The sequence below is a fragment of the Agelaius phoeniceus genome, chromosome 7 (genome assembly GCF_051311805.1).
Source record: "Agelaius phoeniceus isolate bAgePho1 chromosome 7, bAgePho1.hap1, whole genome shotgun sequence".
Lineage (NCBI taxonomy): Eukaryota > Metazoa > Chordata > Aves > Passeriformes > Icteridae > Agelaius > Agelaius phoeniceus.
In genome coordinates, this window is record NC_135271.1 from 36710833 (window position 1) to 36738622 (window position 27790).

General features: G+C 38.1%; 3 protein-coding genes across 7 annotated transcripts in view; 2 read left to right on the forward strand and 1 right to left on the reverse strand.

Moving 5' to 3' along the window:
• The window catches only part of ERCC3 (ERCC excision repair 3, TFIIH core complex helicase subunit), an 18610-nt gene extending 17410 nt beyond the window's left edge, over nucleotides 1-1200 (forward strand). Inside the window, exon 15 of the mRNA XM_054636707.2 lies at nucleotides 241-1200. Coding sequence (XP_054492682.2) covers nucleotides 241-375 — 135 coding nt within the window. The 3' untranslated portion in view covers nucleotides 376-1200. The remainder of the gene's footprint in view (nucleotides 1-240) is intronic.
• Nucleotides 1-9439, reverse strand: part of LOC143694528 (uncharacterized) — a 25547-nt gene extending 16108 nt beyond the window's left edge. The window contains exons 1-2 of one of the 2 annotated variants that reach the window (XM_077181602.1): nucleotides 9224-9439; nucleotides 7825-9123 (exon numbers count right to left, since the gene is read on the reverse strand). In XM_077181602.1, coding sequence (XP_077037717.1) covers nucleotides 8676-9123; nucleotides 9224-9276 — 501 coding nt within the window. In that variant the 5' untranslated portion in view covers nucleotides 9277-9439 and the 3' untranslated portion in view covers nucleotides 7825-8675. Of the gene's footprint in view, nucleotides 1-7824 lie in introns of both variants that reach the window. The other variant, XM_077181601.1, reaches the window with a different exon arrangement.
• CYP27C1 (cytochrome P450 family 27 subfamily C member 1) lies at nucleotides 7603-27345 on the forward strand. 4 transcript variants are annotated; one of them, XM_077181597.1, is made up of 10 exons: nucleotides 7603-8091; nucleotides 12685-12875; nucleotides 14513-14712; nucleotides 16453-16662; nucleotides 17949-18112; nucleotides 20631-20797; nucleotides 21573-21651; nucleotides 22332-22535; nucleotides 24979-25140; nucleotides 25951-27345. In XM_077181597.1, the coding sequence occupies exons 1-9, from the start codon at nucleotides 7759-7761 to the stop codon at nucleotides 25093-25095; spliced, it is 1665 nt and encodes a 554-aa protein (XP_077037712.1). In that variant the 5' UTR covers nucleotides 7603-7758; the 3' UTR covers nucleotides 25096-25140; nucleotides 25951-27345. The 4 variants fall into 4 exon arrangements, with proteins under 4 accessions (XP_077037712.1, XP_054492683.2, XP_077037715.1 ...); XM_054636708.2 differs by having other exon boundaries at nucleotides 24979-27345; XM_077181600.1 differs by having other exon boundaries at nucleotides 7954-8091; nucleotides 12758-12875; nucleotides 24979-27345.
• Nucleotides 27346-27790: the final 445 nt, after the last annotated feature.

Below are 27790 nucleotides of genomic sequence, written 5' to 3' on the forward strand. Positions count from 1 at the left end.
TTAGAGAACAGATTTGTTTTTTTAATCTGTATTAGCCTTTAGCTATTGGAATAATTCACTTGTTGGGCACTCAGAAAAAATTCAACATGGAATTTGTGTCCTTCTCCATCATATTTGAAGGAGAAGGTAACAGATCTATTGTTACAGATTTTGAAGTAAATCTTTTAAGTCACGTGCAACGCAAATATTTTACGCCTCTGATGCCAGCCTAAGCACGCGTGTGTGCTCCTTGTCCCGCAGGTGTCGCGCCGTGCAGGCACCATGAGCTCCATGTCTGGGGCAGATGACACGGTGTACATGGAGTACCACGCGTCCCGGAGCAAGGCGTCCTCCAACAAGCACATCCACCCCCTGTTCAAACGCTTCCGCAAGTGACCCTTCACACAGGCATCTCCTTGGAACGTCACCCGTGTTCCTGTTACTGCAAAGATGGAGCTGGAGGTTGTGACAGGTCCTTTAACAGACTCTTTTATGTGCATCTGTACAGCCACATATTTACTTAGCTATGTATGTGCTCTTGTAGGTGAATGGAAAAGTAAAAAGGAACTAAATCTTACCATGAAAATATTTTTAGGAACTTTAAGATACAAATATGTCACAGCACATACTTTTTTTGTGTGGCACTGTGCTCTTTGTCTTATGCCCTCATTTCCTCATGGCTGGAGGGCAGAAGCATATGGGCCACTTCATTCAAGAGAAGTACTTGTCTGGTTTTCAGGGTAATTAATAGATTTTATTTTTATCAGCTGAAGATCCTTTTTCAGAAGAGTCCTGAAAAGGTTTTGTAAATGAAGTTTGTACTGATGTTTGAGATATTATTTATCTGATTCTTGTGTCTGCTCAACAATATACTGTTTCTCAAAATGCTTAAATAAAATCATTCAGTGAGCTGAACAAATCCTGAGAGGAGCACTTTACATTATATTTTTAAACGGAGAGATAATTTATACTTGTGACTTTACCTGTATTAAAATTCTAACAGATAGGTCAGAAATACTTTGGAGTTTGAAGACAAGAAGAAAAAGAGACTGTCTCCAAAGTAAACTCAAGGACAGCATTAGTAGTAAATACAAAGGAATTCTGTGCTTGTTTTCCTAATTTTTCTTGCTATTCTTGAGAAGTTGCTCAAATAAAAGCTGTTTCTCTTGTTATTTATATTCTATTTATTAACCATGCAATAAAGCCTTCGTAACTGCTAAACAGTGCACTGTCACCACAGAGGTTATTACTGAATCAAAAAGAATTTTGATTTCTCACAAGGTGAGTTGGAAGAATATGTGAAAGAAAGATTCCCGAGTTTCTTTTTTTTAATGAAGACTGCATTATAATTCTAGAAAAAAATAGGGAAATATTGGTGGTTTGTGGCAGAAGAATGCTTTTTAATGCTTTAAGTAACACCTGCTTAATAATGTAACATGCTACTTGGTGTTGTATTAAGAGGTGTTATTTCTCTGGTTGTTTGTAGAGCTTTAGGAACGACCTCTGTTGGTTGAAAATAGGTTTGTATAAAGGTTTACCATACTGGAAGGAGCATGTGTGGTATAGCTATTCTGGTTGTATGACAACTGTGCTTCAGAAGAATACTGAATTCTTCTTTCTTATTAGCATGAATTCACAAATTGAGAATGTAGAAATATTGGAAGCATTTAATAATTGAGAACAGATGGTGCTTGGTTTTGGTCTCTGTGTCAGATTCAGGTAATTTTTAAAAAGGGAACTGATCTGCCTCAGTTTAAACTTTGTTTAGGCTCTGAGCCTTACCCTGTAACACTTGATGCTTTCTCTCATGCTGAGTCTTCTGCCTCAACCTGGAACCAGCCGTGGCAGTGCTGGAGTGGCTTATACAGAAGAGATAATTGTGCAGTATTCTGGTGCTGATTTCCACTCCCAAGTTTAAAGCATTATTTACTTCTGATGGTAGTTTGGACCAGATCTAAGGGCAACAGTTAGTAGCAAAATGGTAATTTAGTATAATGGGAGGGGCCTGTGACAGAGGTTTAGCTGAACAAGTAAGGCAGTGGCCCTCTGCATAATTCTCTTTTAAAAAGCTTTATGAATTGCTTTGAAACAATTCTCCACCCTTCATAAACTTGAAAAAACTCACAACCTACTAAATGCAAATGGCTTAATACTGAGTCCTGTAATTGTGGAATCACTAGTAGTAGCTGGATTTAGGACTGCAGTAGTTCATGTGTAGTAAATCGTGACTAATGATCTCACTCCTTTAAGTAATGTGTGTGGGATGCTGTAGATTCAGCATCAAGTAAAGCATAATAATTTTACAAGGTATGAATGACTCCATGCATCAGTGATAGCATCTTGGTATTCACACTTTAGAATTCATGACCTTGATAAGATAAAGTGCAGTAATTACTGCCTGCTCTTACTCCAGGCTGTAGCAGCAAGTGGCAGACTGGTGCATTTACTCACCACAGCTGAGTTGCTGCACTCTGGCAGTGCACCCAAGGGTCACAGCCAGCTCCAGATCTCTAATCCCAGCCCTCAAGGAAACTCAGTTGTCCACAGAAGAACAGATAGTGTGGCAGAAGTGTGATTCAGATTATGACTGATGCCAGAGGCAGGTGAACTCAGGGGTAGGCAAATTATTTCTTGGAAGTCTGTGGATAGAGGAGGTGTGATATTCTTGGATGTCATTCAGGTTTCCTTGCTGGCCCCTGTTCCCTGGTCCCCTCCTTGGTCTGAATTCCATACTGAGGAGACTTAATGTTCTTCAGGAATTGTCTTTCTTTAATATTTGCTGTTTGTGTTTCCAATAGGCTACAATACTGAAGCTTGTGTTTCTGTGCCCTTCCTTCTTGTGGCAAACCAGGAAGTGTCCACATGAAGATGTTAATGCTTGAAGGGTGCTGCTGTTGCTCATTAAAATGGCATTATAGACAAAAAGTGCAGTGATGGTGGGGTGGCAATTTCACAGCGTTACAGCTCCCCCAAGGACAAAACTACAGCCAGTTTCTGTTTCTGTGTCTCCTTACGCCCTCCTGATGGTCATTTTTTGTAATGACATACTTTCCTCTTTGTGTTTAAAAACTGGACTTCAAGGCAAGTGGTTCTCAGTATAACTTAGTGTCATGCCCTGGGAGGCACAGGGCAAGGATCTAAATCTATGAGAAGTCTGCACGTAGAACTGAATTCTTTACAGTTGATTCATGGGTTTTTATCAAGGGCTGAACAGTAAGTCACAGCAGAATTGGCTTGCTTGTTCTCATTTAAATACCTTCTTTTTGTACAATCTTTGATTAGTATTTAGCCTGTGAAGTTCAGATGTGTCCTGTTTTCAGGAAAAAACAGGAATTTAGAGAGCATTTAAAATTCCAAAGAAGTGGCTTCACAACCTGAAAGGATCTTTCAGAAGATGTGCTTGAGGACAGTCACAAAAGGCAAAAAATTATGACTAACTGTATCTCTTTTTCAGTGAAAATGTTTTAAACTACACTGAAATTTTTTGTTTATATTTCTGACAATGCAACCCTTTTTCAGCTTTTCTTTGCAAATGTTCTGAAGAGCATATCTGTGTAGTCCTAGCTGAAAATGTTGGGCAAAGTTAAATGCCTCCTGTAAAATCTTTTATGTCCATAAATTATACTTATAAATTATTTATACTTGTAGCTATTTCAACAGATATGTAAAACATACAGTACAATATTTATTATACTGGATGTAATAAAATGATGTTCAAAGAATTACAAACCAGATATAGCCAAGACTGTTAAAAGGTGAGAATAATTCTAAGAAAACAGAATTCCTGGTAAGATGATAATGTAACCATTGACTCTGAATACCAATGTTATTGACACAAAGATCTTTGACTGAACTTTGTCAGAGTTCCTGCAAAGAGGAGAGCAAGTTTAAATTGGATTTAGAAATAACTAAACGAAGGTAACAAAGTACAATTAATCAGACCATTGGGGTGTCTAGACTGAGAGAACAGCAGGAACTGTGGGTTTGAAGACAAATTATCCAAAAATAATACATAATCTAAATTATCAATAAGCCAAGTTTAGTTTATACTATGATCCCATTACATAGCAAAAGTTAACTAAAACTGAAGTGTGTCTGCTGTGAAGGGCATGTGCTCCAACTTGTTTGAAATAACAAAAGTCCCAATTGACTTGTTACATAAAACATATTTTTGGACTCCAAGGACCAACAGGCTAGGACAAACGTCATTGTTTAAAGTTAAAGGACTCTGTGTGTGTTTCTGAGTCAGTGTTAAGATGTCTGATAAATATATATACTGATAGGTTGTACAAGTAGGAGAAAATATTTAAGTCACATAAATGTGTTTTGGTTGGTTTGTGCTGATGGCATAACTCCTCCCTTCTTTATGGTTTGGTGGCATTATGTGGAATTGGAAGGAGGTTTTGTATAATGGCTGCTATATCACCCTTATTCCTGGGAATTCTGTGGCTCTACTGCTGGACTTCTGTTACCTGAAATAAGTCTGTGTTCATATTTGGGAGGAATGCCAACCCCTCCACCATTTTAGGCTGCCCTCTAAACATTTCATCTTCTGCTGCTCTTTCAAATGTTTATTGGCTCCTTTCCTTTACTCTTCCTTTCTCTTTTTCAAGTCTATTCTAGGAAACTTATTTCAGTTTCATCTGTCTCTTGTCGCGTAAATTTTGGCGTTTACTCATAATGTTGACTACTCAATGTTCTGCAGTTTTGCAAGTTTGATCTTCAACTCGGATTCTGCAGTAGTAAGGATGTGAAGTGTGTCAGTGAAGCAGGAACATTAGTGGCACATATGTACACTAAAACTCTTAATTTGAAAGTCAAACAGAACCACGCAATTACGATCTGGCACAGCAAAGAGAAGTGAATGGTTTAATTACACATTCCATGTTGTGGTAGCCCACATGTATTCACTCACATTCATAAACATTCCCTTCCTGTGTTCAGCTATTGAACCACCTTACAATTTGGCTTTTGTTGTCTGGAGTGTTCTTTTTGTACGGTTTACATAGAAAAAGAAACTTGTATCTGCACTGATGGGTTGCTATGGTATTACTGATGATTATTGTAGAGCAAGGTTTTAATAGTGTACCAGAGCTGCATCTGTCAGTGGCTCTGAATTTCTACTCCCTCTGGCAAACTGCCTAGAAATATCTATTACTTATAAATACTTTTGGCCCACCGGTCATCAGACCTACCTCTGGGTACCATCTGCACTACAAAAAAATAGTTTCTGTAGATGTCAATCTATTCATCTCCATTTGTGCAAGAAGGGTACTCTATATAGATTTGCATAATGGCACCTTTACACACCCCTTTAAATCCTTCTGTTATATCAAAGAAATTTGGCAATTGTTATCATTAGTGCATTGCCACTTTGGGCTTTCTTATTAATTTATTTCTTTGTTACACTCTGCCATTGCCTGTAATATACTCTGGAAATTCTTCAGGATGGTGTGGTTTTGGCTTTGCTTATAAAACACTGATGCCTCCTTGTAATAAAATTACAAGATGATAAGCAGTAATAGAAGTGTCTCACAGACACTCCTGGGTTGGGACTCTTCTCAAAAGGCACATTCCACTCTTTCTTTAAAATACTAAAAATTTGCTGAGGTTTGCCAGTAATGAGATCTGAAGGTTTGCATCTGTTTTGTGGGCTGCACCAGGTGAGCTCACTGTTTCACTGAAATTGCAAATTCTCTGAGTGTTTACATGTTGGTTTTTTTAATGGGGTCTGTGTTTCAGACCATTTTATTGCAAACAAACAAATCTAACAATAAGTAAACTGAGAAGAAACTGAGTGCAGGTGGGGTTATACAACCCTTAGTTCCTATGCTGGGACTACTGCCACCTCCAGAAATTCCTCAGAAGGAAAGCAGGTACTGTTCTGGTGAAGTACTTAAAGGATAAAGCTTCTGAAACTTTTTCAAGTGGCTGGAAACAATATTTCCTACAATGATTTTCATGGGAAAAGGGTAACGGGAAAATAATGGAGAATTCCATATATGGAAACTGGAAAAACCTACACTCAGAGAAAGCTACTACCAGTTGCAAAACGGTAACCTTTACAGCATAATGTATCTAAGTTTATCTCACTAGCATATTAATAGCAGCAGATGCTTTACCTTAACCATGTATTACTTCAAAATAGAAAAAAAATCAACCATACTGATACTGAGCAGGAGTTTCTAGGAAGGGTGCACATATTCTCTCCAGCAATCTAGAAATTACAATGTTAATATAATTTTAAAAATCTGTGTAACTGTCTCTCTCCAAGCATCTTCAGATATATATCAAAGAAGTAATGTAGCTACACTTCGTAGAAATGTAGGAGAATTTCAGAGGTTCCCTGATGATGTTCTCAAACCTGTTCTTGCAAAGCTCAGTGATAGCAAGTATGTAACGTCCTGGCTGCCTGAAATGTGAGGTACCAAGGCTACCTGGAAAAGTAATCAAGAAATCTGTAGCTGCAAACTAAGCCCATCATCTTCATTCTTCTCTCTCTGACATGCACCATTTTTAACAAAAGATGTCCACATCTGTAGGCTGTTGTCATGGTTGTGGTAGTCATCTTTCCCAGATGAAATAAGTCTCTCAACCTTTCTTATTTAGTTTTTAAAAACCTTCTAATTTCTTTTTCCTGTTGCTCTTCTCTGGACCCTTTCAAGTATGATGCAGTCCATTTCAAAGACATGATTTTAGCTTAAAACAGCATGTTTTTTAACAGATTTTATTCCTGTAAAATTTACTGCTGTATCCATAAAGACTGATGCGCCTAACTTCAGAGTTACTTGTTTCAGTGGAGTTATCAGTGCCCACAGTAATCATGTACACAGAGCTAAATCAGAATACAGCCTCAAAAATCTAAGTAAAGATAAATAAGGAAAACATAAGTGAATGATTTTGGTGCTTACTAGATTTACGTTTCCAGCAGGTTATTCATAATTCTGTTCTAGAAATGTGGATCTTCCTTGAGACTTTCCTCTGTCCTCAAATTTTATCTGAGTGTCTGACTCACTTAAAAACCAAGATAGTCTCTTCCACATAATTTCAGAAACTAATCAACATTTTACAGATAATCACTAACATGTTTGGAATGATACAGAAATACATACGAAAATAACACAAATACTTTTTAAACTGTGTGGATTTCTACAAAAGTTGACAAGCTACTTATGCAGTGATAAGATCCTGTCCAAAAGATAAATCATTCTGCAATACAAATAACACCTCTGAACATTGTCATTTACAGGAATCCTTTGTGTAAGGTTATTGCGTAAGACCAGTGCTACTTGTATGTGGATGCACAAATGTTTTTCAAATATGTTACAGGATAATGAACGGTTCTAAGAGAACAACTTGCAGAAAATACCCTATTTTCTAACGCAGGGGAATGAATTAATGCCACCAAAAAAAAAATTTAAAAATAGGCCTAATCCTGTTTTTTATAAAAAGTAGGAGAAAGATGGGGTGAGCTTTTCACCAAACTAATGGGTGAAAGAGGCAAAAGCTGGACTTTGGCTGCATGTATAATGGGTAAATTTATCTGATTTGAATTATACAAAATAATAGGTTCGTTCTATTCAAGTCTCATCCCAGACCCACCCCCCTTTTCCAGCCCTAGGGGAGGGAGCGTTAAATAATGGTCTGTGTAAACTGATGCTCATGCAGTAAGAGTTTGGAGAAGTGCTGCTTGTACAAGTTAAAGCAAGCACCGAAGAAAGAACAACCAAATAAAAAGCAGCTGCAGGAGCAAAGTGGACCCTTCTGAAACTGAAAGCCATGTCTTTCTTCACCAGAGTTTTGACGATGAAATGCAAGCAGACACTTGAACGTGAGAGGACTTACTTTTACCAGGCGCTTTTTGCCAGCAGCAGCAGGTTTCCCGGGCAGCCGCGGCCGTGCAGCAGCAGCAGCCAGCCGCTGGAGGTGCGGAGCGGCCGGCGGGCAGCGGCGGCGAACAAAGGCGAGGGGCGCGGAGCGGAGCTGCTGGAGCTCCCCCGGCGCCGCCTGGGCAGGGTGAAGAGCCTGCACGAAATGCCCGGACCCAACACCCTCTACAACCTCTACGAGTTCTTCTGGAAGGACGGCTTCGGCCGCATTCATGAAATCCAGGTACAGCTCCCTCGGGTACTTAACGCGTTAATCACGCCAGGGTTACTTAAACCTTTCCTTTCCTCCCCTGGCAAAGCGCCGGTGAATCGCCGGGGGAGCAGCACCGCAGCCGGGCATCGCCGCCGCCCTGCCTTCCCGCAGGGGAGAGCTGGGTTTAGGGGATCCCCCGCTCCAGTTCCCGCAGCCCCGGAGGCTCCGGCAGTTTTGTTTCGCGGGGGATCCCACGATCCCGGTGCCCCGGCGCCCGCGAGCGCTCCCCGCGCATCTTTGTGCGCGTTTTCAACCGCTGGGGAGGTGCCTCGAGCTCAGAGAAGGAAAAAAAAAAAAACCAAAAACCAACAAAACCCACTTTTTTTTTTTTTTTTTTAAACTGGGCTGTTTCACAAGCTTGCAGAGGGCTTATTTTCGGCGGGCAGGGCTGGGAAACGTGGGCTTCCCCGGACTCTTGGACTGCAGCACCCACCCGTGCGGTGAGGCTGCGCCGGCACCCGGGGCCGCCCCAACCCCGCCGCGGCCGCTGCCCTTCCCTCAGCCCGGCCCCGCCGTGCTCGAGACCATTTTGTCTCTCCTGCCCCGGCCTCCCCTTACATAAATACACTCTGCCTATCGCGGTGCCTGAGGGAGGGGTAGATGCGCCTGGCCCCGCTGCCGTCAGTGCTGGCCGGCCCTGTGGCGGGAGGCGGGCGGTTCGAACTCGCCGGGGGGGCGAGGGACAGGCCCGGAGTGGTCGCGAATGGTGGCGGCTGGCGCCGCCGGCCCTGCCGCCCCCTGCCCGGCCGCCACATTGGCGCGGGGGAGGGGAGCGGTGGCGGGAAGCGCGGCCGGATGGCGGCGTGAGGGGAGGGGAGGGAAGGAGGGAGGGAAGGACGGAGGGTGGGCCGAGAGCGGCTCCTGTCACCTGGCGTGTGGCGGTGCTGCAGCGGGGGGAGGCGGCCAAGCGAACCAGAGGCCAGGTGGGGCTTGAGCAGCGTCCTCCGGTCTGGGCACCTCCGCTGCTGTGGAGCCGTGGCAGGTCGTCTCCTTCGGGCGCACCTGGTGAGGGTGAGCGAGGCGCGTTATCCCTGAGGGAGCTAGGGAACGAGGATCTCTGTGCAGCGCCAGTGTGGGATGCTGGCATGGGCAGCACTCTTACCGTAAGGCTGTCGCTATCCAGAGATGAATTCTTTTGGTTGCCTGGCCAAACATGTGGGTTTCATTCCTGAAAAGTCACAGTGCATCTCCTGGGGCCCTTTCCCCGTGCAGTCCAAGCGATTCTAAAGGAAGCCCTTTGTGTATAAGGGAGTAAAGCTGCGTGTTTCACTCTTCTGCAGCTGTGGATCCATGAGCTTTCCACCGGCAGTACATATCTTGTTGGGAATACTTCAAACTGGGCATTTGTTATTTTGCTTTTCTTAGTGGCCTTTCCCAAATCGCTAAGAAATTCACAGTCAGAAATTCACAAACCCCAAGAGGTTTGCTGTCTGAAAATTACTGAAATTTCAAGAAAAAAGAAGAGAGAGAAAGGAAAATAAAAATAGAAAAGGGAAAGTAAAGAAAAACGAACTTTAAATGGTATGAGAATCAAAACTTGAAAGTTAAGATTTACAAAGGGCCTAAAAACACCAGGAAGAGGCAGGAGATAGAAAAATAAAGCATCACATAAGTTGCTTAGTTTTGTCCAGCTTTCTTATATTGACAATTTAGATTTTTAAGAAGAAATGTTAGGATGTATGCTGTCTTCCATGGCACCCAAACTAGATTGCTAATGATGAATTGCTCAGCTTGATTGCTTGCTAACTAAGACATGCACGTGGAAGTTGAAGACAGCTAAAGCTCTTTGTTTCATTCTGTTTCTTTTTCTCCTCTAACTCTGTGGTGGTGTACAGAATTTGAGAGGTACTCATCATAGTTTCATAACACTAAAAACCTACCATTAGTTTCAAGTTCTTTCACTGTCAAAACAGTGAAAATCATTCAAAATATTAAAAAGAATATAAGACATCCTAAATAGTTTATCCTTTTCACTACCACTAGCTGATATGGGTATTTTTTTCTTTAGTGAATTCTATTCCTAGAAAGAAAAGCGTGAGGAAGGATAAGGAGAAATTGCAATGTAATATTAGTTTTTTATTCTGCCTAGAGTCTCAAGAATCACAGGATGCCCTGTTTGCCTACACGTAGAATGCAAGTAGGCATTAAATTTAACAGTCTGTTAAATTTAACAATACAGTGAACATCAGGAATGAATTAATCCCAAACCCTTTGGTAACCAGCACAGCTACTTAAACGATGTCCTTTGGTGCACACAAATATTTGTGTGCTATATGCAGAAGGGGTGGGGAAGCCGAGAGCCTTTTCACAAAGGAGGTTCTGTTCTCAGTAACATGATTCCAGCTAGATCTGGCCAAAGTAGTAATGCCTACAGCAATTATGACAAAGGGAAAGTATTTTTAATTTGATGGAGTTGGATCTCTTTTGTCTCATCAGTGCTATGCAAGGATAAAGAAAAGAAAGGTGAGGAGGGAGGGATTTGGATGCTGGCAGTTTGAATTTATGGTGTGTGAAAGAATGACTGGTGTGAGAGTGGTATGTGAGGCACCAGAGAGGAACATTTTCAAGGTTTGGAACAAAGGAAAGAAAAAACCCATGTTGTGATAGAAAATATTGAAATGGAAATCCTGGGCATTTTTTAATACATGAAGTTGATAGAATGGTGTTCAATCTATTGAAAGAAAGCATGTCCAAATACTTTGTTCTTTCCAAATAATTTGTTCCTGTCCATTTCTGGTTTTAAACTAGTATTTAATTTATTTGATTGCATGGCTGTCACTTGATTTATTTTCTGTTGAAGTTGTTGTCCCATGTAAACCTCACCATCACTGAAAAAATAAACTGCTCCCTAAGTACCAAAATTTTTTGAACCTGTTTTTCTGTGACTGGTGGCCTGTATTCCTCTCACTCCACTGATTTTTCCTTGCCACACTCCTTTCACAACTCATGCTTTTCTTTCAAGACACATACTCTCAAAGTTATTATCTCCAAGTTCAGTATCCCTAAAGTATTTCTAAGGCAAGAGATGCTTTTGATTTTGGGAGAGGTTGTTCATACTTGGTCTGTCTGTGGTGTTGGTTAGGAGCAGACCACACAGAAATGACAACTGAGTTCCTGCTGTAGCATTTCCCTCATCAGGATGACCAATACATGTGTCTCATATGAATCTAGATGCTGATTTTTGAAAATGGTAAGAATATTTAGACCTGTGACTGAAATTGTCCATTGTGTTCCAAAAGTAGTTAAGAGGTGACTGGCAGAGACCACAATTGCACAACTCATGTTTTATTTGGAGACTAGACAAAAAGAATTACATTTTTTTAAGTGTACTTGGTATCATATTCTGAAGAGTGATTCATGTGTCTTTAACTTATTGTTGGCAATTAAACAGTTCATCTCTGTAACTAAGATTAAATAAAATATATTTCACATAAATTAATCTTGGGTCAATACTAGATTTTCACAAGTGCAGTTGGTGTCAACCATCTTTGGTTTATAATCAGCATAACTGCGTGCAGATGTCTTTGGATTAGAATATAGATAATGTGTCAAACTTAAACTTTGGTCAGTTTAACTTGTCTTAATACTTTAACCAGAAATAAAGGCTTTAAAATTGATTTTCACAGTCTTAAGCATATCTTTTGAATAACTGCTTTGCAGTTTTGGGGGAGTTTTTCCCCCATCTGAAACGAGGATGTACCTTGACTCCAAGTGAATTTGTAAGAGTTGAGAATTTCACTTCATGACCATGTCAGAATGAAATTTATTTGAAATAATCAGTAAGATTTCATGGGAGAGTGATAGTGCAATCTTACTGGAAAACTGTTTGGGTTGGTTTTGTATGTTTGTTTTAATATATATATACACACAGCTTAATGTTTCCAATCCTCTTTATTAATTTCCAATCCTCTTATTTGCCTCAAGCCTGAATCACATGATTTGTGGATCAACCACTTAATAAACCCCATTTGAAGAATAAGATCCCACCTTTTCCTTTCTTTTGCAGAATTAGCATATGTCTCTCTCAAATTTACTGCTGACCAATCTGTTCCAAAATGCAGTTTTTCACTAGGCTGTTGTGCTGTCATTATTCTTGGTTAGGTGTGAGAAACTTATGCATAGCTTCTTTATAAGCAATTAAATGGTAGAGTAAGTAGTTATTCACAAAAGATATCTTTGTATTGTAGTGGTAATTTAACCCTATATGCTTTCATGTTTTTCATTTTTGCAGACATGCTTTCTGACCTGTTTGATCTGAAGGGATGTGTTTTGAAGTGCTTTCATCTTCTCAGTGTTTGGTTTCACTCATACTCTGTGCCTTAGAGCTTTGGGTCTTTCCAGTCAGGGTCCTGAACTGTGTGACCTCTCTGTTTTCCTTGTGAATATTTTCCTTGTGAAGCTTACATGCTTCTCCTGACATTTCAAACTGTTCCTTGACTAGAAGGCTGGGGATCAAATTCTAGATGTGAGAGAGTTTGTGTATAACAAATTGTTAGTTTCCTTTTGTCATAGTTTTCCTTAGTAATACTTGACTTCTGTTTCTCTTTGTTGGTGATGCTGTAGCAAAAACACACTCAGGAATATGGAAAGATCTTCAAGTCTCACTTTGGTCCCCAGTTTGTTGTATCCATTGCAGATCGAGACATGGTTGCTCAAGTGCTCCGAGCAGAAGGCAGAGCACCACAAAGAGCCAACATGGAATCCTGGCAGGAGTACAGAGATTTACGGGGGAGAGCCACGGGGCTCATTTCTGCGTAAGTGCTCTCAGCCCTTCACTTTCCCTGTTTTCTTGTGCAAGTTTAGGGATTTTCTGAAGGACTGTACAGGTCATCTGGGAAATCAGGCTTTTCTCTGTGGGGAAATTTGTGTGTCTATTGGGGAGAAGTATTTGTGGTGAATGCTGTGAATTTGTCCTGCTGTGAAGTTTCAAAGGCATGGCAATGATGTGTAGTTGAGTGTGCAGTGAGCTACTTTGCACAAAGACATTCTTTGGGAGTGTGTATCAACTGGAGTTTGAGCTGAGTCACTTACCTGCAAGCAGTTTTACAGAATAGAGCTTACTAGCTTTGGCACTGCACTGCATGAATGTGGGTTCATTGCATCAGTTCTAGACTGTTCTATCTAGCAGGCAGTGTGCTGTGTGGAATTGTTGGCTCAGATTGGTTTTAGCTTTATTGTTCTTTGAAGTGCCCCCTCAGTAGACAAATGTAAAGAATGGTCAATTCACACTGTAGTGCATCCCCAGACAGATATTTTTGAATCTGGCTGGATCCAGAAGAGCTATCTGTCTGTGCAGCTTGCATAACCTGGCAGCGCGTGTGGGTGTGGTTAATTGCCACTGGGAACTACTCAGAGTCCCCACTGACATAGGATGTTTATTTAGAGGGAAATTAATTTCCTGAGTCATGGACAGTCTGTTTTTCATGGTAGCAAAAGTGTTATGTATTGCACTGCAGACTCAAATCTTAAGCTGCAGTTGAGACTCAAACTAACAGTTCCTTGATACTTAGTGAAAAGAGATCTTAAATCAGGAGACTCAGGAGATATCTGTTAAAGAGATCAAATTCTTCTGCTGGATGATAAGTTTCTGTGCCTTGCAATGGCATTGCTCCTGGTAAAAAAAGTAATGGAAAATATAACAATTTTAAATAAACACATAAAAGATAATTGCCCATTTTCATAAGGAATTGAAAAGTATGCTTGGAGCCACTGTTCCCAAATACGCTGCTCATACAGAGCATGTAGATACTACAATTCAGATTTTTAGTCTTCAGCATCAAGGTTTCCATACATAGCTCAGCTAAAGCAGAATGTGTAGCTGTAAGTTGTTTCTCTGCAGGTAGCTCTGCTCTCTTGTTACTTTGTGGGTTTAGAGCTGGGACAGCTGAAAGTGATGTATCAGTAACAGAATTTATGGTACCAGCTCAAGTTGTTGATTTGTCAGATGTGAATGTGAGACCTTTATTTGGTAATTAAGTACTGGTTCTCTGTAAAAGCAGTTTTGCAGAGCACCCATTCGAGGTAATTTTAATAGAATATCTTACAAATTTCTTGCATTAGCTACTACTAACAGACTAACATAGGGACACTCATCAAATTCGGATCATTGAGTGGGCAAGTTCTGTCACTCAACCCAGAGATTGACTTACACCTTAAGATACAGGTTGCATCACTGAAATTTAATGAGGACATGCAATAATACAGAATATAATTGTAGGAGCAGAATAAAATTGTAGGAGCACAATACAAAATATACATTATCATAATTTTCATTTTACCGTTTGCTCTCATTTGACATGAAAAATTACAAACAGTTTGGTTGCAGAGCTCTTACCCAGCTGATGATTGTTAAGGAAAATCATGTATTGACATTATTAATAATTTCTTCTAGAGAGGGGGAGCAGTGGCTAAAAATGAGAAGTGTACTGAGGCAAAAAATTCTGAAACCCAAAGATGTGGCTGTTTACTCTGAAGGAGTCAATGAAGTTATCACAGACTTAATTAAAAGAATCCACACCCTCAGAAGCCAAGAGGAGGATGGGGAAACAGTGACCAATGTTAACAACCTTTTCTTCAAGTATTCAATGGAAGGTAAGCCCAGGGTGAATCTGTAAAGAAAATGGATGTAAAGCAGTGTGGTTGTGGTTAGGAATTTCTGTCAAATGACTGTGCTGATTAATCTGAAAAAGGAAGTTTGATATTCTGCATTTGTGTGTCTTCCTAGTTAGTGCATTGGGTATCAGTAGGATTCCTTTTTAGAGTCCTTGTATTAAGGAGCAATTCCCATGGAAGTGCTGGTGTATAGGTAAAATGTTCAGTCAAGGTCTTGAACAGTCTCAGTACTCTGTATTTCTGTATTAGTTTCTCAAGAATAAGGGTGCTGACTTTCTAACAGGTGACTTCTAAGGCATGTTAATTTCACAATATACCAGCCAAATTCCAATGAGGAATCCCCATGTGATGTATCTAAATTCAGTTCACAGCTTAATGTGGGAAAAAATACTGCTTTTCCCTGCCTACCGATGCCAACTATGGGATCGTTATGCTTACCTTAAGATCATCTGCCACTGGCTACCATTAATGAGGGAATGCTGAATGAAACCCTGGCCTGAGCCTGTATGGCATTTCCTGTGTTCTTATAGAAATCTCATGGTGACACATATTTTATATATTTCTTTAACTGACTGCATACAACCCCATCTTGTTATATGTAATGCCTTTTAAAAACATTGGTACTCTTTGCTGACAGGCAACTGAGTAATTTGGGTTTTGAAGAATATCCAGATTGCTCACTTTGTGTCAAATTACTGGCTGCCTGCTTGGTCTGTTTCACATTAATAGTGTCTAAAAATGGCATTTAACTACCAGTTTATGGAATTTCAAACTGTGAGCTTACAGATTCACTGTAACTGATGGGTTGGTTTAAATTCTTCACATTCTTTTAGTTTTTCACTTGTAACTTGTGCCTGGCACACATTTATTTTCTATATGACTTGCTGTTTATTTAACTTAGCCTGTAACTGTTCAGAGAACCAATACATAAGATTTCTTTGAAGGGACCATGTAAGCAGTGAGAGGATGTATAAGAACTAGCAGTTTCTGAAAGAGGCAAAAAGGAAAGAAAAGATGCAGAAAAATATCTTCCCAGGGAGGAAAATTAGGAAAGGAAGAGTGAGTTAAAAATAACCAAATTTCAAAATTAATTTTGTTAGTAAAGATAAGGTCTAGTGGAGGTGCCTGCAGAACTGCAGAAAAAGATCCGTGAAAATTACAGCAAGTCAGAACAAGAGACAGTCAATATTGTCACTTGCAACAGTGTCACACTGCTGTTTTTTAGGGTCGGGTGGAGAATGGTGTGTGCAGTAAAAGCACTATCTGGAGTGCAAGATTTTTATCCATTTACACAAACTCAGCATTCATTTGCTACCAGCTGATGACAGACACAGCCAGTAGTAGAAACTCCTCTGTTGTCAGCAGTTATCAGAAATATTTTTGGACTCGTGTGTCCCTGAGTGTTCAGAGGCCAGCAGGGCAGGCTTAGGATTCACAATGCAGTGCAAAACACAGCAAACAGGCTGGAGGCTGCTCTGCTTCTGGTGGAATTCCTGGCTGCCTTCTCATGCTGAGCATTATTGACATAGCAACTACTCTCTTGCTGCAGTGTTTAGCTGGGCTCTTTTACTGTGCTCTGGATTTCTGTTTTATCTGTTCCCCAACTGAAGTAGTAATAAATTTCTTGTAAAGTAGTTCCATTTAATGCTAATTAATTCCTTAAATTATTAATATAATCATGTATGTATATAGACAATTCTTTCATTTTTTTATGTGCAGGTGTGGCCACTATTCTGTATGAATGCCGGTTGGGCTGCCTGGAAAACAACATCCCACAGCAGACTGTTGAATATATTGAGGCTCTGGAATTGATGTTTAGCATGTTTAAGACCACTATGTATGCAGGTGCTATTCCTAAATGGCTTCGTCCACTTATTCCAAAACCCTGGAGAGAGTTCTGCAGATCCTGGGATGGACTCTTCAAATTTAGTAAGATTTAGTAGTAGAAAAGTTCAGCTGTATTTCTGCAGGTTCTGTGTGTGTTTGAACGGGACAAGCTGCATTTCTCTTCTAAAATTATAAGAAGACATTGTGGCAGAAGTAAGTTTCATATTAAATGCAGACTGGCCAGGGGAACTGTTTTAAAAAATATTCTACTGAAAACAAAATTTATCAGTACATTTCAAAACTCCCCTATTTTATACTGCTCTTTCTTTATTTATCTTCATCTGTTTCAGCACCCGCTTGTCATTCCAGGTCCAAGAGCTTTGCCAAGGTTTTATCTTAAGCCCCTTCAGTTTTAATGAGGGTAGTTTTGTTGACTTCAGCAAAATTTTAATTAGGCACCCTAACATAATCACCACTAGAACTGACTAGAAAGTTAATAAACTAGACACTAGCAATTCATTAAACACTTTGTAAAGTTTATTTATATATATACAAGTGTATAAGTTGACATTGAAGTACACTGATGTACTACAATATGGGCTTTTTGGTAAATAAAACATTCCAGGCTACTTTATGAATCAGTTTTCGTGTGAGTAGGAAGAAGGAGTTGTCTTTGCAATTTTATTTTTTTTTAATGTACTTGAGTGTTAAAAAACTTGAACCCTTTTTCTCTGTCAAGTATTAGAAAGCTGCATGCATTTTCATTTTTTGTAAGCTCATTCTGTGAGCTCATTCTGTGAACCATTAACTTTCAGAGGAGTTTTTCTTTTCTTAAATTCCTTGCTTGACCAAAGATGCTGTTTGCAGTCACTAGAATGTACATGGAGCTATGGGTGAAATTGCTCAGTGTGTCATTCATTGAAGTTTTTGTATTTTTGTTATCACTTGATGGTCCTCATCTTCCTCTTCAAAATAATTAAGTTCTGTGGCTTTGACCTTCTGGTTGCTGCTAGTATCTTGCAGCAGCCTCTGTGCTGAGCTGCAGCATGCTCTGCAGAGTCCACCACTTCTTGCAGAGTCGCCAGGAGACAAGCCAGGTGGGCATAAAACTTGGCCTTGAGTTTCCCTCAAGGAAGGGCACTGAAGTCTCTTGTGTCCTTTCTTTGTGCTCAGCATTCTCATGCTGTGAGCTGCCAAGGTTACTGTCACCTCAATCTTTCCTTGCCATGAGTACCTAAAGACCTCCACCATCACTCTAGGATTTTTCCTTAAGAAAAAAGGATTTTTTTTTCCCCTAGATGTGCAGTGTAGTGTGAGAAAAGTGATTGCTGAATGGAAGCAGCACAAAAATAAAAATGGAGGCTTAACAATTTTTTTGAATCCCAAAGGTCAAATCCATGTTGACAACAAATTGAAGGCTATTCAGTCTCAGCTGGACCAAGGAGAAGTAGTGAATGGTGGGCTACTTACACACCTCCTAGTGAGTAAGGAACTTACTTTGGAAGAGATCTATGCCAACATGACTGAAATGCTTCTGGCAGGAGTGGACACAGTAAGCTTGTTACCATTTTTCTTGTGCATAGTTGTTTTTGTACACCAGGATCACTGGCAGCTCTCTTCAGGGGGGTTAAATTACTGGTAAGGATGTAATTTTAACAGATTTAAGCCATGAGGCCTTTAAAGTGATACAAAATACTTCCTGTAGTGTGTAATCTCTCCACTGGAATGAAATCAGCGTTCTGATCTAGCTGTGGTTTACAGGAACCCATCACTTGGGAGTCTGTTCCTCAGTTTATTAAACAGATAAAATAGCAATTGTCTTTACATTCAGCTTGTATTTCATATATTTTCTTTTACTAGTTTGCTTATCAGGTTGGTGTTTGTGCTACTTTAGGTGGAGCACGATAGAAAGGTTATCTGAAAGTTAGGGTGAAAAACATTGATCAATAAATTCATATGTAGAGTTTGGTAAAGGATTTCCATGTATGGCTAATTAAATCAACTGGGACACACACTATTGATCAGATACCTGGTTTCTGCTGGAATCCATTACTGGGGGAATGTTAGGCCAGCAATGATGTGGATAAGGCACAAGTTCACTCTGCCCCTGCTTGTGCTGGCAACATAGAGTCAGGCAGAGGCAGAGACCTGTGATAGAGGCTCAGGGTTAGTGGGGCTGGTGTATCCAATATGTGAACACCTAGGAATGTGTTTCAGGTGTCTCTCATTCTTTATTCTTCTAATTTGCCATACATTTGAAGAAAAATTAATGTCGTGTGTACTTCCCCCCTCATTCCTAGCATATGAAATCAGTGTAGCTCAGTACTGACTGCAGCATGACCATTGGAAGAATAAGGAAAGAGAAAGATGAGTTATTGTATGTAAAATGTATACAGAGTTATTTAGAGTATTGGTGAACACTTCTACTATAAATGATTGTTACTGAACAAATTTTTTAAGGAAATTGTATTAATTTGATAGAGAAGTGTTATGTAGGACTCAAATAGTCTTATAGTAAAAAGGTTTAAAATAAGTAAAAAAGTAAAATGGTCTTAAAGAAAAGAAAAACTCTCTGGATAATTGAATTCAGATTTTTTTGGCTTAAGAAATTTTGTAAGGTTTCTAAATTAAACCAAAAAACCCCAGCAGCAATCACTTTTGAATTCCAAAATAAGGAGAATATGTAAAACTTCTTTATGTGCTGAATATTACTCCATTGGTTAAATGTCCCAAGGGTTTAATAATTTGCAGAGGTTTTTGATGTTGGTTCTTAAGTAAAACAGTTATTAATCCCATTAATTTTCTAATCTTTCACACCATTAATTTTCCATTTTTAGTGTGTGAAATTTTTCATTAAACTAAAAGGACAATGTTCATGCCAGGAAGAATTACCCTTTCCATTTGACTCAGCTTTCTCAGCTGGCAATAGTCTTTTTCTGAGAGGACTATACTTCTGATTTCCTAATTTTCAAGTACAAAACAAAAATGGAAGGAACCTTTTTTTTTTTTCTTCTGCTGTCAATTCAGATCTCATTTTATCATAGAAGCTGAAAGAGATTTTGAGGATAATAAAAGCTTTCAGCAGAATTGTGAGGCAGTTGTTGGCTACAAAGCATTTTGTCTGTTCCTGGAGCAGTCCTAATTTTTAAGAAGTTATGAAGGAACTGGGAATCTGGGAAGGAACACTGTTTAATCAGAGAAGTTCTGTACAATTTTCAGCTGCTCTGGGTTGCACTGTAGAAGGCACAGCCATTCCATATTGCAAGAAAATCAAGAAAAGCTTATGAGAGTTGTTCTTCAAGCATTATACCCCTGTTTGAAGACAAGACATAAAAGGTCACCATCATGATGAATTTGCATTCTAAATTGATCTTAAACTTAAGACCAAAATAAGACATTTGCACAAACTGATTTTTTATCCAGCTGTGGTGAAAAAAGATTAGATGATGGGCTTCTTTAAATCCTCTTGTGCTCAAAGTTGAACCGTGTCCTGCCTCGTGTTCTGTTTCTTCTTCACACAAAATATTTTTAAATGATAGTGGTGGAGCATTGCTTACCAAAAGGATAAAGTATAATCTTAGGCAGTGGTGATATCAATTCTGTTGTGTGGATGCTATGGGGGGACCCCCATATGCTTAAAAGGGGTTGGAAATGTTCTGAGAAGAATTTTCTTATCTTGTTTCCTGTGAAGTGTTTTTGTTGGAAAGAAAGGTGAAATGCATATTGAAAACTAAGAGCTAACTTAATCCATTGCTGTTTGGAGTGTTTATGTTTCAATATTGCTCACATAGTTGGGTTTGCATTTGGTTTGTCTGTTGCTTTTTATATTTCACTGGGAAAATATCAGCAGGGATTGTTTTGATATGTGGTGGACTTTTAGATGGAAAAGGGATGAAGGAAGGGATGGCAATGTCTGGCAACCTCCCATTGAATCCAGATGTGACTCATTGCCAGCCTGTTTCATAACTTTAAACATTTAAAACACATAGTTGAAAGCTGATTGTTTTTCTTGGCTTGAAATTAGTATTAATGTAATCTTGTTGGGCTTGATGATTGTGGTTTTTCCTTAGACTTCTTTCACTTTGTCCTGGGCCACATACTTGTTGGCAAAGCACCCAGAGGTGCAGCAACGTGTTTATGAGGAAATAGTCAATAAACTGAGAAAAGATCAAGTTCCAGTGGCTCATGATGTCCCAAAATTGCCTTTGATTAGAGCTGTCCTGAAAGAAACCTTGAGGTAAGTAGCAGACAACTAAAAGATTTAATTCCATGTTATTCTAATGAATTTTGAGTCCATTTTAGCATTTGTAGTTTATTGTTTCTAGTGCAATTTGCTGCTTCTACTTTTATTTATTTCAGCAGTATTGTGTCCAAGGATGCTCAAGCAATGAATAAGATAGATTATATAATGTTTAGTGTTTCTCAGTATGGTAGAAGTGGTATCACAAACATAGGACATGTCTATTAAGGTAGGGAATAGAAAGCTTTATTTTTCCCTTTAGTCTGTATGATAAAATGTAACAAACTTCTCCCCCACACTGGTACTTCACAGTCCCACTTCAACAATTGTAAGCTTTTTGATTTAAATGAAAGTCATGTGACATACTTTTTTTAAAAATATGTTTATACTAAATGTTCATAATGAGGGGAGGGGAGTAAGAGGATTTTAGAGAAGGCATCAATAAGGCTTTTTCAGCTTTAGCAGTAGTGCTAAAATGTCTCCAGCTTGACCACCTACCTTCATGCTTGTACATGTATAAAGCAAATAAATGCATAGACCAAATAGCTCAATCTTCAGTTACTAATAAATAACTTTTCTTAGATGATGGTCATATTCTCACAGATGATTCAAGGTCTTTGAAGCTTCAAGGTGTTCTGTACTCTATAAACATTTTTGGTGTGAATGATTATGGCATTCATCCTGCATATTTGTGAATGCAAATTGGAATCTTAACATTTTAAAATTTGTGTTAGTTATTACTTTTGAACTTCAGATAAATATTTCTCACTAGGTTATATCCAGTATTGCCAGGAAATGGAAGAGTGACCCAAAAAGACTTGATCATTGGAGGATACTTGATACCTAAAGGGGTAGGTTCTGTTGAAGTCCTCTGCAGAGAACAGTTTAATTTTTGCAAATGAAATATGATCTGCTCCAACATATATACACTTCATTGATTTTAAAAGTTTTCACCATGCTAGAACATTAGGAGGAAAGTATTTCAGTAATACCCATTTATATGCCACAAATAGATTTTATGATTGACTCGTTGCTGTTGTTTTGATATTTTTTATTTGGGTCCTCACCTACAAATGAAATTTATCATCATGACTTCTTCTTAATATCCTTGATAGTGGAGTCTATTTATAACATATCTGTGTAATGATACAATTCAATTTAAAAAGCATAGATTTCATTATTCTTGCAGTTTTCCAATTCTTTGTCTGTTAATTCCCTTTGTGGAAAGTTTCTCCCTTTTTCTCAAAGCAACTTCATGAAACAATTCCCAATACTTGTAACTTGTTCCCATCTCCTTCCCCACTGCATGTTCTCTAATATATCCAGCAACATTGAAAACAATTTGAAGATTATTTCCTTTGACCAACTGAGTGAGGGATTTGATTTTTGAGGTATCCTTTTGTCTTCAGAATTACTGAGTTGCTTAATTTTTATCACTTCTTATTGCAGAAATTACAGTAATTGTAAATGCTTTTAAATTTTGTTATGTGTGTTGGAGCTAGCTGAATATAAATATCATTTGTTTCCTCAGACCCAGCTGGCACTTTGTCATTATGCCACTTCATACAGTGAAGAAAATTTCTCAGTGGCAAATGAGTTCCGACCTGAGCGCTGGCTGAGGAAAGATAACTTGGACAGAGTAGACAACTTTGGCTCCATCCCCTTTGGTTATGGCATTAGAAGTTGTATAGGAAAAAGAATTGCAGAGCTGGAAATCCATCTTGCACTGATTCAGGTTAGAGCTATGTGACAGCACTACAAGAAGAAAGTGAATTGGTATTGTTTTTTTAATGTATGCCATTTCTGGGTATCCTACAGTGCTCAAAATCTTTGTTTTGGAGTGTTGTCTAACGTACTCAAGCTGCAAAGACTTAAAAATTGAAAATAATCATGCTTGAAATACAGCATAGTACCTAAACTACATTGCAGATGGTATAGTACACATGATGTAAAACTAAAGGTAAGTTTGTTAAGGAAATATATAGATTTGGTACAGAAGGCTTTTGTAAGCAAATCAGAAATCTTTCTTAATGTATATTACAATGGTTACCTGCTCAATTTCTGTGTTTATTTTAGAAGAATTCAGAACTTACAAAGATGGAAAATAGATTTTATATCCTTGTACTGATCGCAGTGTGATGACAAACAGTAGAATTTTTCTATGTTCTGGGCTTTTCTGTCTCTTCTGGTTCTTTCTTTTAACTCATTCTCATTTTAGACATACATCATTTATAGTTATATAAATAGTACATATTTAGATATATTGTTTTTGATTGGTTCATATCATAAAGAAAACGTTCCCAACAGCTGCTACATTTTTTGTCATTTACAAGACAGCCTACAGCTCAAATAATGAGTACAGACTGTGCAATCAAATAGTGAAGATTTGACAATTATTTATAGTTACTTAACTATAAAAATATTTAGATCCATTTCACGTATTCAAAGGAAAGCTTGATTGAATTTGTCTTTGAATTTCCTTCAATAAACTTCGAGAGCAATCTCTGAACAATTAGTGCCTGTCTTTTGGAGCTGAGAGTGAGAGAGCTCCCAGGGGCTTGGTAAAACAAACACATTTCCATCTTTTTTAAAAGGATGCTCAAGGAAGCAATGGAGAACCTGCTTTGTTTTCTGGAAAGAAACTAGAGCAAATCAGCACACAACCTATTTACAAACACAGAAATGATAGTTCAGTGAGTTAAAATTAGAAACACATGGAGCTCATCAACGAGAAATTGTTTCAGACCAATCTAATTTCTTTCTTTGACTTGATCACTTACCTCATGGGGGTATAAAGTAAGTCATGTACTCTGACTTCAGGGAGTATTTTCACACGTCCAGTATGTTTTTGCTCTCAATTAAATTAATAAAATTTGTTCCAGATGGAAGTGCCCACAAAATGCATGCACAGCTGGTTGGAAAAAGGAAATAGCTGGAGGCAGTAGCTATAGAATAATTGCTGTTGAACTGGGAAAGCATTTAATTAAAATTCAGTAAAAGTCTGTCCTGCATTTGATTTAGGCTGTTATTTTCATTAACAGTGTAAGTGATGGATTAGAGGATAATTTTACAGTTTGCATGGGATACCAAGCTGCTGTGAATTAATTTAAAATCAGGGGATGTGAATATAGAATTTTGAAGAAAAAGAAGAAAAGTTCTAGAAGCAACACAAAATTATTCATTAATGACAGTTGCAAGTTAGTGCCCTTGAGAAGAAATAAATGCATAAATACAGATTTATGAACAACTGTCTGAGTAATATTAGTACCATAGGAATAGACTGGAGTGATACAGTAAAAAATCATTCAATTCTGACAAGGCAATGTGTTTCTAGATAATATTAACAGCATTAGCAAGCATTTTGTATGTCAGAAGGAGGAGCTAAATTACTCAGTCTTGCCAAACACTGATGAGTCCTCACTTAGCAACAATAAACAGCCATCCCCATGCAATGCATTTTAAGAACAATATAGCCAAATTCAAAGAAATTTGGAAGACAAAGATAATAACAAGAGGGATTTTAAAAAGAAAAATTGAATAAAAGCTTCATCAGACATCTGACACTGAAAAATGTAGTTATGTTTCGGAAAATAATGCATTGGTTATCAGTCATACTAGAGAAAGAATAAGAGAAAATTACTTAATTTACAGAAAAAAGTGTTTGGGACTTATTATTAGGAAAAGTTGAGAATGTTGCAGTATTTCCCTCTTGAAAGTGTAAAAGTAGAGAGCTGAAGTATTCTTCATTTAGAAAAATGATTCTGATGGGATTGGGATTCCAACAGCTTTCTTAATAATTTCACATATTGATTTATATTAAAGGAAGTGAAATCAAAAAGACATAGAGGGGAACCTCACAAAGTTTGGGAGACCTTAGTTGCTTTGATAGTTCAGACTATTTAATCTGGTAGTTCAGACTATTTAATCTGGTTCTGTGGGATTTCTTCCGAAAGGATTTGCTTAGTCCTCCCTCCATCAGAGGAGGAAGATTTTGGATTATAATCTTTACCTTGTAACACCTTCTTTTTCTTTTCCTGGATGGGAATCATAGCACTTAAACTCTGCCAAACTGGCAACACAAATTTTGCTTGTGACAGTGTTATGTTCTCTTGTTTAAAGGCTACTCCTCATTGGTAATTTTGCAGTTTTTCTAATACTTGTCCTGTTTATGTTCACAGCTACTTCAGAATTTTGAAATCAAAATTTCTCCCAAAACGGAACCAGTTCATGCCAAAACTCATGGACTTCTGACTCCTGGAAACTCTATCAATGTCAGATTTTCTGACAGGAAGTGAAACTCAAACATTTTGGAAGTGCTTGTACTATTTTCATGGAAACAGGTTTGCATTTTGTGGAAGTTTAAAACATGCTTGTTCTCTGGTTTGTAGCTATTTGACAATATCATGAAGTTTTATGTTCTGCCTTAGTTCTAGCAGTACATAAGAGCAATTACCTCTCCTGTAACAGTTAATTACACATATGAAAATACATACCAAAAAGATTCCTTCTTGCACTGGGAATCTCCTTTTATCTGGGAGAATTCCTTGTAATAACAGCACATGCATTGAAAAAAGCCAACCAGAAGTAAATTCAGACATGTCAGTATCATTCAGTGGTTTTGTCATGCTGCTACTCAGTGAGTGCATTTGAGAGCAAGGGGATTATTATGTAATATGTGGAAATTAGCTGCATGTATAACTTTATATTTTCCTGTTTCTTGTCCTCCAGTGTTTTTTAAAAGTTTCCACGTAACAATGAAATTTTGAGATAATTTTTTAATATGTAAAAACATTTACTCTACATGTATTAAAAAAAAAATTCCAGTAATATGAAAAGTAAGGATAGAAAAAATACAACATACATCAAGTTGTTTAGACTTGAAATACAGAACATATACAAATTTATCTAAACATAATCCCCATAAAATGTTTTTATATAGTTTAAAAAAAATAAAAGTCTTAAAAATGAAAGTTTAAATGTCACATTGGAGAGTTTGAAGCCAGGCATTGTTCTCATCACCAAAGCACAAGCCACTTTCATTGTTCTAGCTAATATGCCAAACCTAAATGTAAATATTAAAAGAAAGTAGTTGTTACATTCTTATCATTTAATTAAAATGCTACTTTTGATTTTATTCTGTTCTTCAACAGTAAGAACTGGAAACAGTAAATTTTACTGTTCTTCAGCAGTAAGAACTGGAATTTTCCCATTTTAACTTGCGGAACCCATAGGCAAATACAGAATTCTGTTGGATGGAAATGTGACTACTGAAGTATTCAGAGAAGTTTGTTTACTGTCTGGTGCCTAACAGAAAGAGTGGACACCTGGAAGTTTGGGTTTGGTCTTTTGGGAGTTGTTTTGTTTGGTTCGGTTTTTTTATTATGATTATTTTTCCTATGACAGCCAACAGAAAACTCTCCCTTTCATGATACTTTGGATAACTTTAGTATCACTGCACTAACCTTACATTCCCATTTTTGAGAGAAACCTTGTACCCTGTGTCCACATTATGCCTTGGACAATGTTCAAACCTGCATATCCTACTATGGTACATATGTAATTATATATAGTTAACTGTTTACATGTCAGGCTCTGACTGTTTTTTGGGAGGTAGTTTACATGCAATCATAAATATTTCAGCTAAATAAACTTAGCAAAAGTTTTGCAACTTGTTTTTTAAAATGACAAAATTTTTCTTTGGTTGTCTAGCCTTTGGAAGTCAAAGACAGGTTAGAAATTTAAAAACACTGTAGTTTTAATGGTGGACATGAAATTTCACATTGCCACCTAGCTACTACAGTTGCACTGTTAAAATATTTTGATTTCTTTTTGTGATGCCTTTTCAAGGTTTAGACAAAAGAGAACCAAAATCTCCTTTGTATGGATCTCCTATGCAAAATAATAACACTAAACAAAACTGGTCTGATCTACTAGAGGAATAAATGCCTACATAAGGACTTTAAAATATTATTATTGTGTTGAGCATATATGTGTACTGTAAGAAAACCAGGTATTCTGTAGGGAGTATTTTCCTTGAACAAGCCTGCCTTCTGATTTTTCCAAGCCTCCCAATTATTCCATCTTTCCTTTTTTTTTCCCTTTTCCATTGTTATTTTCAATTGTCTCCATCTTAAATCAAATGAAGAAATTTGTATTTGCCAGAGCCAGCTGACATCCCGAAGGAGATGCTTTGCAAAATCTGTTTAAAAGTCTATGGACTGAGTATTTGACTCCATAACTCTGCCTGGTTTTGTTGACTTGGAGACAAGGAGCTCCTGCCTTGAATCCAAATTTGGATGCCATATGGTGCCTTCCTTTTGCTTTGTCATAGCATCATTAGAAACACCAGCCACTGCTATGTTGCAGTACATTTGCTGCTTGGTATGAGTCCCTAAGTAAAATGTCAGTGCAGAAGATGGAAGAGACATTCTGAAATGCTTTTTGTAGCATTTGAACCTTTTAATGAAAACAGCCAGTATTTTGTTCTAATGGAGCACCTATCCATGTAAGTTGTCTTTTATACATAATAAAATATTTATACAGAATTTACAAGGCTTTGTTCTTATTTTAATTACTATTTATATTGGCATTTTTCTTTAGCAGCCTCAAGTCTTTAACTTGTTGCATTGAACTGAAAGATTCACTACTCCATGGAAAAGTAATAGTTCAGCTAGAAAAGAGGGGGATTCTTACAAGAATTTAAGGTGTGTAATGAGTTGGCAAAAGGGGAGATAACATGTTAAGAGTACTGTCATTGTGGAGGAAAGGTACTGGCAAAGTTATCCAAGAAATACCCAAGGACTGACTCTAATGTTAATGTTTTGATTAATTGCTTAATACACAGAAGAGTACTAAAGATATAAAGAAAAAAAGGCATAAAGTGTGAAAATCAAACCAAAACAACAACAAAACCAATCCAGAATGTAATAGAAATGGTCTCTAATTTAATAGCAAAATATATGTGTGTAGGAAATTAAAATAATTTATTTG